The sequence below is a fragment of the Agelaius phoeniceus genome, chromosome 5 (assembly GCF_051311805.1).
Source record: "Agelaius phoeniceus isolate bAgePho1 chromosome 5, bAgePho1.hap1, whole genome shotgun sequence".
Classification (NCBI taxonomy): Eukaryota; Metazoa; Chordata; class Aves; order Passeriformes; family Icteridae; genus Agelaius; species Agelaius phoeniceus.
Window position 1 is genome coordinate 27,810,571 of NC_135269.1, and position 17,978 is coordinate 27,828,548.

General features: G+C 39.0%; 1 protein-coding gene across 11 annotated transcripts in view; it reads left to right on the forward strand.

The window, feature by feature from the left end:
- Window positions 1-17,978, forward strand: part of ANKS1B (ankyrin repeat and sterile alpha motif domain containing 1B) — a 408,217-nt gene that overhangs the window by 341,760 nt on the left and 48,479 nt on the right. For all 11 annotated transcript variants that reach the window (XM_077178718.1, XM_077178715.1, XM_077178724.1 and 8 more), the window contains one exon: window positions 16,850-16,957. In XM_077178718.1, the coding sequence (XP_077034833.1) occupies window positions 16,850-16,957 (108 nt within the window). The remainder of the gene's footprint in view (window positions 1-16,849; window positions 16,958-17,978) is intronic.

The window sequence follows — 17,978 nt, forward strand, 5'->3', positions numbered from 1 at the left end:
TTCTCATCCTTGTTACCAGTACGTGGTGTTTGAAAGGGAACCTTTCACTGGCATTAGATCATTGCAGGCAGGTCATTTATAAGCTTGTGGAAAATATTTTAAGTGCTTTCAAAATTCTAGTGTGTGTATGCTTTGTTATTAAACAGTGTCAAGCTGGTATTCAGTGTACATTCAGAAATTCTTACAAAGCAAAGATTCCTTTGGGAACAGGGCGCCTCAGACCAAGAACATAAGTGTAAATCTAGACAAAAGATAAAGTGTTAGCTCGGATCTAAACCTGAGCAGTTTCTATAGGGTTTATAGGTTGCACAGCCCCAGATGTCCAGCACCCTTGTACTTCCAGCAAGCTGAGAAGGCTTCTCACTGGGTTCTCCTGCCCTGCAAAAAGCACATGGATCCACGGGCAGGGGCAAAAAAAAACCAACCAGAAATGGCATTTTGATTCTGCTTGGAGGGTTTTGTTGTTAATATTTAAGTTAATGAAACACCTGACCTATTGAATTATTTTTTTAACCATTTGTCCAACCTTAAAACGCATGAAAAATTCAATGTAACTAACATAGCAAAAATTATTTAAATGTGTGTTCACTGGGTGCATAATAATCTGCAGAGTATAGATAACTTTTCAGTTTGCTGCACAGAGATTTAGCTGTGCAACTTTGAGCCAAGTTAAAATAATGATGTACATTTTCCCATTTAATTTTAGATCCTATTTTTCAGTATATGGGTCAGCTTCTTATGTCAGTCTTGCATTAGTCTTTTGCACAAAACCGGTTTAGACCTGCAATCAGGTCTTCCATATATTCGTTTCTTTAAAGTGCTGAACTGTAAATGAGATTATTATATCTAGAAATACAGGTGTGTCCAACAATGGCTTTTGTCTTCTTGTAACCTGCACAACAAAAGTTATATTTATTCTCTGAAAGAAATTATTTTTACTAGTGACTCTTCTGCAGATAAATATCTGGGTTTTTTTTAACCTTTCAAGAATTAGAGGTTTTAGAGAGAAAAGGGTTTTTTTTATCTCATCTTAATCTCAGTTGTAAATTGTATCAGGTTTTGCTATCTCACTTGTCCATGTACATTCTCTGCTGTTGTGAGGAACATTTTAGCACTGTAGCTTGTGTCTGCGTTTTTGTTTGGGGTGGGGGAAGCTGCCTTGACTTTGAATTTAAAATAGATTGTGTGAGCCTCTATGAGAACATCTGAATGAGTAATTCCTAGGTTGTGTACCCCAGAAAGATGAGGCTTACCTCCCTGTTTTCTCTGACCTGGAGGATATTGATGCTACTCCAGTCCAGGCTTTGGGGGTCTCTGTTTCTCAGGCTTGTTGTGGCTGGCTCTGCTGCAGTAGTATGAGGGGTCTCTTGCACATTTTTTCTTTCCTGCTTTCTAGCCATTGCACATGTACAAAGATGGGAACACACATCACGCATTTTTACTGAAGAGTGGGTGTATTTATTTAAACCCCGCATAATTGCACACCAAGTGTTTGGAATCAACTCAATGAATCAGGCCAGTGCAAGATTCACTGTACTTTCCATTTTATGCCTTAAAACTATGTTTTTAAGAGGAGGGTGGTCTGAGACATTTGTAAATGAAGGTCACAAGTAGGTATCTCTGAGGGATACCAGCCCAGGTCTTATCCATAGAGCGAGCACTCTGTACTTAGAGTTTTTATACTCTTCATATATGGAAATTCTTCCTGCCCTCGATTTATTTTTGATGCAGGCTTTGTTAATGCACATTTCTTTATCACACAAGCAGAATAAAAATGTGCTTGAACTTTAAAGAATAAATGACTGCCCTTGCACAAAGAGAAACCTACATATATATACACATGTATTCTGTATATATATCACCTGGCCTTTAATCTTATCAGGTCATATGAAGTGGTGAGCTGTGAGGGATATACTGCCCTTTTCCCTTCCCTGATTTTAAGAGATATATGGGGGGAAAGATGGTTAGGATAAGCTTTTGGCTTTTTAGCACCTATTGAAAAATAATTCCTTGCAAGTCTTATGGTAGACATTCTTCATTGCGTTTGTCAGTTGTTTCATAGCTTTACATATGTTTTAAATGGGATAGCTGGACTACATTGCTTTAGCATTTAAATGAAGCCAAATTAGTATTCTGTCAGCAAGCAGAAGGGGTTTTTATACTAGAAAGGTGTAGGAGGGAAATGGATAATGGGGGATGAAACTTGCTGATACAAACACATGCCATATTTTGTTAAAAAAATGAAATTCTGAACCACTGAAGCTTGTAAATTATTAAAGATGACCCTAGATGATTTTAACTTACATGCCTGTTCCTGGGGGCTTATGAAATTTTTTATCAAAATGATACAACGATAACATACAAGAGTGAACTTTTATCTTTTCTAAGTATTTCCTGTATCATGACACAGTAATAATTTTTGGCTTAGACAGTAAGAAAATGTATCCTGGTGAGGGGATTTCATGGGATTTTAAATAACTAAAACTTAGATACGCAATATTATACAAATAATATTTCATAGCTGGAGCCCATGTTCACAAAATCAGTCCTTTTTTCAAAACGTTATTGAATAGCCAGCCCTTCTGCAAAATGCTTCCTATTGGTAAAACATTGTGTTCTCTCTATGTTTTATCTCAATAAAGAATTAAGCAATCCTACTATGTGTGGTAGTAAACTCAGTCGTCCTAGGTCGCAGCTGATGAGGGGAGGTGGTTGCAGTTCTCCTTGCAGCACCACTTGTACAAGACTGCACAGACCATGAAAGAATAGAAACCTATGTGGGTGTTTGTGCTTTTCATTTCCACGGTATCCTAGAGTTGCAAAATGAGGACAGAGATTGCTGAAGAATGAGGCAGTCTTTTTCTGCAACCCTGAGCAGTTATCCTGTAAATAACATATATAATAGATGTTAAACATACATTAAAAATGTTCATTAAGTTGTTATTTCATTGCTTATGGAGGAGAGCAGATGCCATTAAATCAAATCTGATTTTATTATTAATCCAACTGCTTCCTTTCCATTTTTCCATGGACTTTTTGCCTTATTCACTGGTTGGCAGTTTTTGCTCATCATTTTTTTCGTCTTTTGCTGTCATTTTTCCCTGTCACCTCTGCAGTGGTTGGCTGAAGGAGGTGGGAATATGGTTGCAAGTGCAGATAAGTTGCTGAGCTGGGTGGTGGGTGATGGGTGGTAAAGAAATGAAGGGGACCTAGAGGAAAGCTGCAAAGGAAAAGGAATTTAGGGTTTCTTGAGCTGAAAATAAGATGTGGAGAGAGAGGGAGAAGGTTGACAGAGAGGGAAGGAAGTTGAATTTGCAAAGAACAAAATAGGAAAGTTACCCGAACAGCCAGAAGAGGCAGATAAAATAATCTACTCTGGTTATCACAAATGCCTTCTGATGTCACCTACTGATATCCTTCAAATAGTTGCTTTTTAATTGTATTGTAAAATGTTAATCCTTCCATTAGCTATTTCTCATCTAAATACTATAATGACCCATTTTCTGGTCTTCCTATTCTTCTCCCATGTTATTCATCCTCTTAAAATTCCGGCACTCATTTTATCTCTCGTAGGTTCCAAATTCTCATATTGCTTTATTATTTCAGGAGCTTGCGTTGGTTGTATCTGCAGTTATGGAGCAGATTAGCAAAACTTTACATTTGCATTTTAAGTTCTCAACAGATATAATTCCTTGTACTGTTAGTACTTAATTGTAACTCGTGGTGTCTCTCACCATCTTTTCATTTATGATTTGCACATGGTGTTTTGTCATCTGTTTGCTTTCCCCAGGCATGGATGTGGAGGAATCCCTGGCCTGTACAAGGTCTTATTTCCTGTTGGTCTGTAAGGCAAATGTAGATTGTAATGTTCCACAGTCCTAGCTCTCTCTAGAGAGAAGACAAGAGCATTCCTTGATGCCTGAGATGAAGCCAGAGATATGAAGCATGCAGCAATGCATTCAGCATGACCCTGTTTGCAGCAGTGGAGCTGCAGGATGGCAGCGAAGCAGCTCCAAGCAGGAAGGGCTCACTGGGCTGGTGGTAGGAAAATTTGTGCACTCTAGCATTCCACTGTGCTTCAAACTCCTCCATCCCTAAACCTACCAGCATCCTGGTTTTGAACAGGAGCTTCTGTGTCAGTCCCCAAAAGGCTCTGCCAGCTGATTGCTGTTGTCTGGGAATGGTCTTGAAATTCCAGGGAGCTAGTTAGTGCACTGTGCTCTGCTCCCTGTTTTCCAGACTGAAATATGCCTTTTCATATCCTGAGCAATCCTGAAGAGCCAGTACATGCAGTGTTTTCTTTTCAGCTAGAGGGTGGCTGGGCTCTGGAACAGGCTTCCCAGGGACATGGTCACAGCACCAGCCTGACAGAGCTCAGTAAGGGTTTCCACACTCCTCTCAGCACAGGGTGTGACTCTTGGGGTGTCCTGTGCAGGGCCAGGAGTTGGACTCAATGACCCCCATGGGTCCCTTCCAACTCTGCTTATCCTATGGTTTTATGATTTGAGAATGCTTTGCTAATTTTATGTATCATTCTCGATCTTCAAGTGTGAAGAATCTGAAGCATTTTTCCCAGTCCATCCATGCCACACTTTGATGGCAAACACCTGCCTGCAGCAAGGTTGTGCTGGTTCTGTCCTTTGGGCCCATAGGCAGGGAGGGCACCCGGCTCCAGGCGCTCAGTGGGAACATCAGCACTTGGTAAATTCCTTGTGGAGAGTGTTCATTCATGAGAGATCACTGGACCAAGTTTAGGGTGAAAATTCCTGCAAATGAAGAAACTTCCCACTGCTAAGTAAGCCTGTGGTTTTTAATGTAGAAATATAATATAACATTTCAAAAGCATATTTTAAATCAACACAGTCATTTCCTTACAATTCTGTTCAGAAATTTGGTTTACTTATGCAGTTGAGTATCTGTGAAAAATCTGTTTGAAAGGAAAATATGGACACAAAATATGAATGGAAAATATTCTATGATTCAGAGGATCTTACAGCAGGAACAAGTAAGTTTAAATGTCAGGATTCTTAAAATGAGTAAAAGCTTACACTCTTCTCGGTCCAGATCTGGATCACAAATACAGGAAGAATTAAAAAACCCACATAAATGAGATGTATGCTTGAATAGTAGTCTTTCTAAAACTATATTTAACAGTGACTAAATTTAGGCTTACTGACTAATTTGAAAAGCCAAAATGTTATTTAATTCTCTAGTACAACTCAGAAATACATTTTAAGTAAGTCATGTGAACATACCCTAGGTGGCTGCATATTAGAACATAGCAAATATGTAGGTTACATTATCATCTAATTGTCCATAATAAGAGTTTTTTTCTCTTTGCTTGTTATTTATTTAAATCTACTCTTCTGATTCATCATTAATCACAGTTCATGTGGTGATTTGGTGTAAAATGCTCATGACAGGATTTCTTGTAGTGAGTTAATGTGATCTGTACAGTAGTGCACGTTTGTGACAAGATCATATAGAAACTTAATTGTCTTCACAATAATGCCTCTGGCTATTACATCTAATACTATAAATTAAGAGATATAAACATACATGTAAACTAATATCTTCTTTTGCTGTAATCCCAAGCAAATGTGGATTTTCGTGGCATTTTTTCTGATCTGAAAGGTGATTATTTAACACTGTAGTAACATTTGTAAAATAGGATTAAAATAGAGTATGATCTTCATAATGCATAAATGGGCTGAATCAGTTATATAAGATTTAATTGAAGAAATGTGAAAGTGATTTATTTTGAAAGTACAGATCACATGAGAATATAATGAGCTCTGAGTATATCACTGAACAGCACTATGGGGGAATAATTTAGGCAGGAGGACAAGAGCTACTGTGTATTTGACTGAGCATCAGTCAACAACAGAACACAAAAAAGGGAATGTTGTGCATAGTAGCAAGAGGAGTGTGTTTAAAAACTTGTAGATTTCTGTCCCCTAGCACAGTTCCCTTCATATTTCACCTGGGATAATATGTTTATACATTGTATTCTTTATGTCCACTTAAAACAAACTAGGAAAAGAAAACAAATTTCTGTTCTTGGTAGGAGAGTTTTGCAAAATTGTATGCATGTTACAATGACTTGCAGAAGAAAGTAAAACTGTTCATAATGATGAATTATTTTCCGAAATCACTGAGGACAGAACAAGAGATACAGAAGTGACCATTTAGGTTAAATATTAACAAAAAACATAATTCAAGAATCAGAGGGTTTAGTTGTTGCGTTAAGGATATTTATAATCATAGGATCATTTAGGTAGGAAAAGACCTCTAATATGATTGAGCCTAACTGTTAAGCTAACAATGCTAAATTCAAGTTAATACTGCCAAGATATTTGCTGAATTACAATATTTAGAATTATAAAAAGACATGACTAGAGACTGGAGAGATTCTTGACAACATTCAGTGTGGTTTGGAAATCATTATAGATGTGATTCTGGGCATCTGACTTCCTGCAACTTGGGACAACTCTCCTGCAGTTAGCTGAACCCACAGGTTTGATAAGTCTTTTTGGTTTCATGGAGGTCCAAATATCCCCTCATGTAACACTCTGCAAAAAAGGACCTGCTGGTGTTACTGCTACTGGTGGGAAAAGTTACTGCTACTGATGGAAAAATTCTTGGAACTGTCTTTCCTTTTTTTGACTTTATTTTATGGGTTGGATGGAAGTAGGATAAAAAAGAAGAAAATCAAAGCATGAGCCATGGAGGTGATGTTTGTCATCCGTTTGAAGAGAACCTTGCTTTTTTGGGGGCTTTTGATAAGGCTGAAGAGAAAAAGGAGAAAGAGTAGAGGTGTAGAAGACACGCTGCTCTACCCTGTACAAGTAGTCAGTCCTGTACAGCCCTTCTCACTGAGAAAATTCAAATAGAATTTGTAGCAAGAAAGCCTTTCCCATGACAACCCATTCATTGGTGGGTTTTGTCAGAATGCTTCATTAATAATGGATCTGCCCAAACTGTGGACTCAGAAGCATACATCTATATTCTTTTTCATTTATAAAATAACTTTAAGGACAAGAAGTTTGAGATCACCAAAACTTTGCCAGTTTTCACTGTTATTAAGGAGTTTGGTTTATGTTTTTTTTAACCATAGTACAAAATCAGCCTCTTGTTTGGAGAGCTCTTCAGTACAGCTTGCTTTGTTCTAATTTTGTAATGTACAAAAATGTTTCTTTCTTAAGCCAGACTAATGTTGAATGTTTAATGAAGGAATCTGCCTAAGATGTGTAAGATCTGAACTGCCTTGTGGTTTCGATCTCTCTCAAATCATGCAGACAATAATCTTTTCTGCTGGAATTTGTTGTGTTGCTCAGAGCCACGTGGGAAGAATTTACTTGAGCTATGGACGAATGAATATTTTTGCCACTTTATTTGTATCCTTTTGTAATGCCACTTTTTGATGGTATTCCTTCCTCCTCTTACCTCAAAGCATGAAAGAAAAAGATATTTTGAGAAATGCTTTTGCTGTCCCCTTGCTGCCCCTGGCAGAGTTAATCCAGCCATCCTGCTGTGCTTATAGAGCCTGTTCTTTCCCACCCATGGTGCTTCCTCCTCACAGATTAAGAGTCAAAGTACAGGATGATGCTGGCTCTGCCTGTGATGTATGATTCTGCTCTGCCATGGTGGCCATTGCCTTTTTTAAGATAAGGACTATCATTGATACTGTTGTGACAGCATTAAGGATACGAACAAAGCCAGGATATAAGGGAGAACTAATAGCTTTTTTAACGCCATATCATGTATTTGGAAAGTGTACAAGATTTGGGGTTAAGAATCTGGCAAGCAGCGTCACAATCCAAACTCAATGTAGATTAGTCAGAGTTCCTCTTAATTTATTTAAAGTCAGCTAATCAATCAGACTACCTGAAAGAAATCAGTAGACTACTTTAGCTGGAGTTGAGATTAATTGGTAGCCTTTATGTATGCAGTAGCTTCTTCCATTTGGTGTTAAAGGGTGAGGTTGATGAAGGTGGATGGCAACATGAAAAACTTGGGGAGAGAGGCTGGCATTTAATTCAACAATTGTTTAGTGAGCAAAGATTACAAACCAAGATAGTAAAGGATGTCTGGAAAAATAATTAGATGGAGACAATTTTTTTATTAATTAGTTTTATGCTAAGGTTGTATGTCACAACCTATACTGAGTTTATCAGTTATTCAAAGTTTATTCTTCTAGGGAGTGTCCTTGCTGGAAGAAAAGTGATGAAATTGGTCAGATGGCTGTTCCTGCAGTACAGGTAGAGCAATAGTTGAGGATCCTCTTTACACCATGACATATCTGTTGGTGCATATTCCCTGTAGATTAATGAAATTAAGATCTTGATAGTAGTGGCATTCCTGGATGGCAAAACACATGGTGCCCTAAAACAAAGTTAAAGCTGCCTATCACCAGCATGTCACAAAATGTATTCTTCCTTCAGTGTGCCAAACACTCAACGACAGGGGTATGGCTGGGGGTAAGCAGCCACACTCTGCTTAGGGTCAGTCCACACTTACAATTGTTAAGACGGGAGCTGCTGAGTACTCAAATGCATGGGCTTATAGACCATGGTTTCTGTTAAAGCATTTGCTTTCTGTCTCTTTGCAGTCTTTTTAATCCTAGCTGCCCTTCTCTTTTGGGTGGTCTGTTGTGAAAGAAGCTGCAGTTTCCCTGTAGTGGGTTCATCTTGTGTTTGGCTTGTGCTGCTGTAAGCACAAGCAGCTGCTGAAAATGAAATTTCCACCCTTTCTTCTTTCCTACATCTCTGGCTGTACTTTCCAGCCCATTTACTTGTGCCAATGTTAGCATTTCTGTGATCAAGGAACAAAGGAGATGAGGAGCTGGCCATGCAGAGAGCTGCTCCCTGCCCATATCCCAGGTCCATTTTTGGAGTGAATGGGATCCCAGGAGTGAGATTCCTGGGAGGTCACTCTGCTGCAACTGCTCCCACTGCAGTTCAGAACCCCTCCTGCTGGACCAAACCCTGGTATTTCTTTCTGCAGATCTTTCTTTTAAGGAAGCAGTTCCACACAGTTTTCATGAGATTTATAGGACAATGCACCTGTATTTCAGCAGTGAATTGGGATGGGTTGTGGCCTCAGCTTCATGCTGTCAGTTCATAGTTGTAGGGTACTGACATTACCAGTGCTTGTATCAAAGCCTCCAAACACTTTTCAGATTTTTATTATGATAATTCTTTTACAATTTTTCCCCTTAAAAAGTGGTAAATATTAATGTTACCAGTAGAACAATAATGCATTGTCATGTTTGTAACTCTGGGATATATACTGCTGTAAGGGATGAGTACATTTTGGATTGCTGGATGTCCAGTATGAACCACTCCATAGCATGCTGGACTGTGTCCAGAGAAGGGCAGTGGAGCTGGGGAAGGGTCTGGAGCACAAGTCTGATGGGGAGTGGCTGAGGGAGCTGGGGGTGTTTGGTCCGGAGAAAAGGAGGCTCAGGGGGGACCTTGCTGACCTCTACAACCACCTGACAAGGAGGCTGTAACCAGGTGGGGGCTGGCCTCTTCTCCCAAGTTACAAGTGACAGGACAACAGGAAATTACCTCAAGCTGCAACAGGGGAGGTTTCGTTTGGATATTAGGAAAAAATTTCTTCACCAAAACCATTGTCAAGCACTGGCACAGGCTGCCCAGGGAAGTGGTGGAGTCACCATTCCTGAAGATATTTAGAAGACATCTAGATGTGGCACTTAGGGACATGTCTAGTGTTGGAGCTGGCAGTTTTAGTTCTGTGGTTGGACTCGGTGGCCTTAAGGGCCTTTCCCAACTTAAATGATTTCCATGATTCTGTGGCTCTGTGATAGCAGAGCCAGAATGAAGCCACAGCCTCTGTGCATAGATCTGGCTTGGACTTTGATCTGGCTTGAATATCTATTCAGGAGTGGAATCAATGCTTTTAATGTGAATGTTTTACAATACAGAAAAATAGTTTCACTAAACTGAAATGATTATGATGCAATAGTAATTAGGTCTTCATGCATACATCTGGTAACTGGCAAATATACTGAGAAGCTAGATCTGTTCTGAATAGCATTTCTTTAACAACATTACTTCTGATCCTCAGTCCAGGTTCTTCTCTCCAGTGTTTGGGTTTTTCTTGTGTATGTTGATAACAGTCTTTCTGCAATCATTTTATATCTAAATAATGCTGATTTGAAAGAAAAATAAAAAAAAAAAACATAGAGGGACTTCCATTAAACTCTAGTAGTAGAAGATATTACACCATCTTAGGTTCTTCACTATTTTTGCTGCAATTTTTATCAGATTATATAATTGCATTATATAGAAATAAACAATTTCCAATCCTAATATATTAATATCTTTATAATTAACTGATAATATTCATATATTGCAGAGCTTACCTTTTCATGACAGCCTTGGTTAGGACGGTGAGCTAGAGTAATCTGCTTTTTTACTCCAGACAGTGAATGGCTGTTTGCTTCTTCTGATACAGTAAAAACTCTTATTACTCTGTGTTATTAGAAGGTTTTTTTAAAAAGCCATTTACTTAGTAGAAAAGTGTCCCATTCTTTAAATGGGCTTGAATGTTTGGGTTTTTTTCTTTTTGCTTGGAATAAAGTCTGCAATGAAAATAGATCAAAATCAGAAAAAAAAGGATCCATTTTAGAGCTATCAAAATTTTCTATAGAGATTTTATTTCATCTCTTATTTCTCATTACATGAGCTGTATTTCATGCTTGTGTACAGATTAATGTGCTTTGCTGATAATTGCCTATTAAAAATAGATAAATAAATTATTAGCTCATTATGAAATGTGTTATAGTACCAGTAACTTTAATTATAATTTATCTGCTGTGTAAGTAATCCTGCAAAATGTTGTGGGATAACATATTGGTACTGCAATTGCTCTCCTGTAGTGCCACATGATTAACACTGAAGACCTCAAGGAGTAAGTGCTTCTGGTCTCTGTGTCCACACATTCTTCAGATCTGATCTGAACCAGTAACTGGATCTACCATTAGCTCAACACACAGGTGAAAATGCAAGTCCTCAGTGGAGGGAACAGTCTGTCTTCTAGCACACATTTGGGAATGTGGTCCACTTTTCAAATTCTCTAATATTCTACTTACTTCCTGTGAAAATGGAATGCTTTCCTTTACATACAGACCTGCTTAGTGCTTGCCATTTTGCACATAAATAATATTTTCAGCCCTTCCTGTTAGAATAGGTAATCATTATTGTAACAATCTTGGTGTTTGTACGTACAACAGATCTTTAGGATTTCTGATTTATGGGGGTTTGAGACTAATGTGACAAAAATGCACATATGTAATGTTTATCATTACATCTGAGGCTTGTAAAATGATTGAACTGTGACTTATTTCTTAAGAAGCTGTGTATTTAACTTTTTAATTAAAAAATTGTTTTTAAGAAACAGTCCAACATGCAACCTGAGACACGTCCTCAGGAGTCAAAGTGGCCAGCTATCAGTTTCAGCCAAGTCTTATTTCACTGCATTTTACTGGGTTTTTAAAAGGAAATATTAAATAGATTTTTTTTCACTGAAATATTAATGTTTATTGATTACAAGCACAAAATTACTGTTACTATTTTTACCTTTAGTGGAGCCAAAATACTAGCACCTGGTATTTGGAAATTACAAATTTGGAAAACACTTTAATGATAAAAATGGCTTGATTGGCCAAGTCAGGACAAAGTCTTTCCTGAGAACCCCTACAAAAAATAATGAATTCTCTCAGTCTGACCTGGGATGGCAGTGGCTATTTACTTGGAGGAAACTCTTGGCCTTTGCTTTCTCAATGCCCTTAAATGGAAATCTGCATCTCAGTAATTTATTTGAGTGATAGGGGACCAAACAAATATCAGTTCCTCATGATAACATCTAGAAATGGGACTTGCAAGACAGTTATTGGCCTTTGTGAAATTGTGTCATCAAGACAACTGACATTGGTTTCCAGTTGGGTAATTAATTCCAGAGGATTGTGACATATATTTCATATCCTTATGATGTGAAATCATTATGATATGAAATAACAAGTCTCTTACAGGTGTCTTCTTAGGCATAATAAACACTTGCCTCCCCTGCAAATGTGGACACCAGAGGAGCTGCAGCAAGCCTCTGGCCAGCAGGATGCTTTGGTGCTTCTCTGTTGCCATGTGCTGAGAAAGGGCATAAAGTACCCCCGTGGGAAAAAAGCAATAGAAGTCTGGTATGATTTGACTGGATTTGGCTTTGTCTGGTGCTGCTAAAGCCCCTGGGCATGCACAGAATCACAGAGTGGTTGGGGTTGGAGGGGGCCTTGAAGAGCACCCAGTTCCATGCCCCTTGCCATGGACATGCCTCCTGCCACTGGATCAGGCTGCTCAGAGCCCCAGCCTGCCTGGCCTTGAGCGCTTCTAGGGATGGGGCATCCACAACTCCTCTGGGCAACCTGCTCCAGTGCCTCACTGTCCTCACTGTAAAGAATTTCTTTTTAATATCTAGTCTAAACCTGCCCTCTTTGAGTTTAAGTATCATAGATTACTTGGGCCTATTTAATTTTCAAAATATACCAATTATTACACCAAGTAATCTTGGTCAGTATGCAGAATATAGAGTTTTTTTACCTTTTTTGTTAGATTGGTGGGTTTTGTTTGTATGTTTGTTTTAACTGTTAACATTGACAGCAGTTCTGTAGTTAAAATCTGTAAAATTGATGCTGAAAATTTATACAAGTAAGTTTAATCCTTTTGTAATTTTCAATTCCATTGGTTAGGTGAGCAGTACAGTTGATCTGGGGTCACTTTCTGGCTATTCTGGGCCCTGCCATGTTTTAGGATTAGCCCTGTGGGGCAGCATTGTGGCAGGAGAGGGGTAATAATCAAATGTATCCCTTCATCTGTAATTCCAGATAGCTTGGAGTTTATTCCAATATGACCAGCAGTAAAATGGTTAATAATATTGATTTTTAGCAAGTGTTTTGAGCTGTTTTCTTGCAGAAATAGGAAGATCCCACTTTTTTGGCTTGCATTTACCTTTTTTTCTCAAATTCTGGTGTCTGATGCTGCTACTGGAGAATCACTAGCATTGTTCTGATCGCTCTTCAATTTTATATTTTGTAGGTGGTTCCTAGTGTCCAGTTGCTGCTACACAATTAGTCCAGACCTCTTGTGCTATTATGATCCTAATTTTAGTCCGTACAAATTTTTTTCAGATTATTCCAAAAGAAGGAGAATTAATGTCTTGAATTTCAGTACTCTTTGTAATATTCTGGAAAAAAAAATAGAATCATACAGTACTGAATATTTTTATTCAATTAGAGAAAAGATCAGGCAGAAGAATGTTGCAGAAATAAAGCTCATTTTTAGGTGGAATAACTTGTTAATTCCAGCATTTGCGCATACACAGTCATCAGGGAGTTATTGGGCTACATGTATCTTTTGAAACATCTGTCAACTAAGCCAGAGATCTAAATGCAAAGTGTTACATTGGCTATATTTGTGGATTTCTTACATTTCCTAGTGGAATTTCATTTTGTATGCTAATCATTGCAGAGTACAGAAGTAAAAATAAGATTAAATTTTTGTGCATGTGTCAGTGCTTTGGATGAATGACTTGCCCCATTCTCTTTTAATTGTACTGCAACATCAAATACATGAAATGGAGTAATATCATTCTTGTCTCAGGTATCCTGCCATCAGTGTGGAAAGAAGCATGTCATGTACATGCTTCTTTTTTTTTCCCTTTTGTCCCAGTGATGAAATAACATACTGTGGACAGCCTTGAGCTACTCTGAGCAGTTTGACAACACGTTGTTGCTGATTCCACACTCATTTCATTGTTGTGTAGTAAGTGGGCTACAATCCATTTGACAAAATGCCTCACTGCATGACACTTATGTGCGCTGTATTGACTGTATTCAGTGTTAGTTCAGTGTTCACTGTAACCTGATTTATAGAAATTATTTACCAGGAAAGCTAACTTGTGGGCTGTTTTAGTGCAAGACTTTCAACTGTAACATATTTCTATGGTACTGCTTTAGGCAGCTGTAGCATTCCACACTGTTGACCTATATTTGTGATATTTGACATTTTTGATAAATACTGTCAAGGATAATCCATCGCAGGACGAGTTTCCAGAGTTTCAGGATGTTTGTTAAACCCTCATAACTCAAATATAGAAGTGTTTCAGAAAACAGTATTTTACATTGGGAAACAGGTTTTCCAAGTAAGAAAATTGCTAGGGAGTAATTTCCAGAAGAATACAGCTGTCTTCAGTTAATGGAGTATGTGCTCCAGATGAGACTGGGGTGCAGCTGCCTGTTGCCTGGGGACCATATGTTTCTGTAGGTTGCATCGTTAACTCCCTCCCATTCACATCTGGGGCAACCACCATTATAATAGAAAAACAAAATGTGGAGTAAGCTTAGCAGGGCCTATGGTGTTTAAATATCTGTATTACCTTCCAATTGGGAACAGTTTTTGAAATAATTCAGTCATTGAGACCTGTCTGCTGATCTCTTATGTGTGTAGTCCCTCAAGACCCATGCCTTGTTCTCTCCCATTGTTCGACAGCTCTGTGAAGTCAAAGAAAATTGCTTTGTGTGCTTTGATATAGCTAATAAGGCAGTCAGAGTGCTGAGGACCTTGAAACGACCCAAAGAACTTTTAAGCTTGGCTTAAAAATCTCTGGATAAATGATCTTGTTGATGGGGAAGCATTATGAAAAAAACAAGTTCACTGAAGTGCATTACTTGAGTAATGTTTAAAGCAGCTGTGGTTCATTCACGTGTTTCACATAGTTAAATACAGAGATAAACTGTGCACCCTTCTGTTTAACACTCAGTGTAAACTGAATACATAACTAAGTCTCCTGCATGCCTCAGGCATTTCTCTGTTGCTGCCTTATCTCAGCTTTGCTCGTGCTTCTCTAGATTTAGACTGAAAGGACAGCACATAGCAGGGTGGTTTGTGGGACCGCAGCTTGTGCCCGCTGCTGAGCTGCAGGGTCTGCAGCAGCCCTGTGAGCTGCCTCTCAGAGGAAGGCCTCCATCTGCTCCATGTCATAGCCCATCACTCTGGAGGCGTGGGCAGCAAAGAGGTTATTGATGTTCAACAGTACCAGATAGCACAGAGACATCTAACAGAGGAAACGTGCACGTGGATGGGTAGGCATGGATACTGGAATAATGACAGCATGTTGCTGTACCATGTTTTGAGATCCTGCATTTAAGAGATGTAGCAGGGGAGTTGCTGGGGTTTGGGTTTTGTTTGTTCTCATGAATCGCAGTTCTTAGTGCTACCACTTAAGCTGAGGTAGTTGTTCATTTAAGATGCAGCATTTCCAGGTTTTTTGGGGACTATTACTTTTTCTAGGTTGAGTGAGAACTTCCTCTCAGCTGAAGGGTGTTGACACACGGTGGTCCTAAATATAGTGGGAAGTACTGTTTTCTGAGAGGGAATGGAGGCAGCTCTGGAGTATGAAACCACATGTACAGTCTGGAGGAGTTATGTAAGGACACTGCTGTTTGCAGAGCAGAGGCTTTGCTGCTACAATTAGTGCTGCTATACACTCTACACCACAGCCATTGTAGCCATTAAAGAATACCATTGAAATATGCTTTTTTTTTCCCACTAATACTTAAAATTTCCAACTGGCTGCTTCTGCTCTCCCTCTTTTCCTGAGAGCAGTGGTTTTGTACGAGGCAAGGACACAGAGAAATACAAATGAGGAGTAGTTGCTGTAAATTAGGGGCAACTTTTTGGCAGTGTTCTGGGAGTTTGGGCAAGCATGAGGTGTGTGAATGTATCCACTGATGGACCCGTTTCTGTGCAACAGAGATTTTGCATCTGATAAAAAAAGTAATATAACTCCAGGGTAAAAGTTTGTCCACCCGGTGTTTCTTACACAAGGATGATTCTACATAATAACACAAACTGTATGAGATATTTGGAGATTACTTTGTGTGAATCTACACATACAGGTAACCAAGGGCAACCCTCAAGCCACAGCCAAAATGCAAAGGATGAATTTATTTCATTACCTTGCTAACCACACCAGGTGACAGAGGGACAGGGCTCCATTCTAGCTGGCAGGAGGGGAGGGGAGGGCTTCTGCCTCTCTATAACACAAGGTTTCCCCCATGTCTGTGAGAGTGTATTATCTCTCCACAGGGCTTCCACTTCTCAAAACAGGCAGAGTATGAACAACATTCAGCATAATAAATGGAGTTTTCCCACACCAACAATTTTAGCATTCCCGGCTGCAAGGTGACTTTGAGAGAAACTATTCCCTCCTCCTCTGCCAAATCTTGCAGTTTTAAGCCTTTCCTAGCAACACTGTTAAAGGCATGGTTAATAGATTTAGAAGTTGTAACATTTACTCATACTACAATTCCTTTTTTCCCTTCTTGCCTCCTCTAAGCATTCACTGGCTGTTTCTCACTCTTTTCCTCATCCATCCCATGAATCACTTTAATCCTCATCACTCACCGTTTGCATGCGCCTTTGCATTTCCTTCTCCAGTCTTCTCATCCCCTTCCCTTTTTTCTTCCTGCTCTTCTGCCTTCTCCTCATTTCATTTTTGTTTCCTCTTTACTCATGTTTGAGTCTGTTTTTTTGCAGTTTTTCACACCTATACATGCTCTAGTTTCTTCCTTCATTTTACAGTGTTTTTCCTCTGATCTCACCTCTCATTTTCTCTGCTGATTGTTTGCCTTGCACAGTTCACTGTCTGTTCAGCCTGTCTAAAGGACTAATTTGTTAAAAGGTTTAAAGAGAAAATGGCTTCAATCTGAATGGATGTTCAGGTAATGGTTGCCATGTGCTCTTTTAATGATGGATTTTTGATATTATTTCAGGTCTTAAAAATTAGCTTGATTGGCCACCGGAAGCGTGTTCTGGCATCTTTGGGAGACAGGCTTCACGAAGATCCTCCTCAGAAACCACCTCGGTCAATAACCCTCAGGGTGAGTCTCCATGAAAATTTGTTTGCATTTCTTGACAAGTCAGCAAGGGTTTAATAACCTTCACATGAAAACAATGGCTGCTTTGAGTGTGGTTCAACTTACCTCCCTTCAGAATTGTACATTACGGACACCTTAGGCTGACCTGCTCTGTCACACCTCCCCGTGTGGCCAGCAGAGATATACTGACATTTTTACAGGATGATCCATGTGACCTGTTTCAAATGTCTGCCTTAGGATGAGATAAGTAGAATCTTAAGAGTATCAGCTTATCTTTGCTAAGGAAACTAGCTCAGGACCAGGGATGTAAAAGATGCATGTCTTCATTTGCCCACAGGATTCCCAGCCCAGCTGATCAACACTGCAGGAGAGTTACCATTTTCCTTTCATGTTTTCAAATGTTTGCACTTACTTTTCAGACATATGCTTTAGGCTTTTTTTAAGGAGAACATCTTGAAAGTGTTGAGATAAAAATGCCATTAAGGTGTCTCTGTATATCAAAAGTTTCATCATGTTTTTAATTTTCATTTGTATTCCCTCTTTCAGAAACCTTGTTGCAGTGTCCCTGGGATTTTTCCACACTTGACCACATTTAATCTCCTCTCATTACACTACCTTCACTCAGTTTCTCCAATCCAATGCCTTTGCTTACTTGTTGTCTGCTGCTCTTACCAAGTTGTGGTCTGATGGCCACTTCCTACTGGGTTCTCTCCAACAGAGTTCATAGCAACATTTTTATTTTGATATTTTAGGTCACACCTTTCGCATTTGATTGGATCCTATTATTTTCGTGGGGCTGCATTTCTGACAGGAATTTTGTTTGGGATTAAATTTCAAAATGTCAGAGGGTGTCTGTGCTCCCAATTTAAATTTCCTGGTGTAAATAGAAATACAGAAAGACAGAATGAGGGCTTATTTTTAAGTGTATTTAAAATTTCTATGACCAGCCTGTTTTCACCCTGCTTATTCTCAGATGCCCCATACAGACATTTTAGATCCAAGCCCTCAATTCAAGCTATTCCCA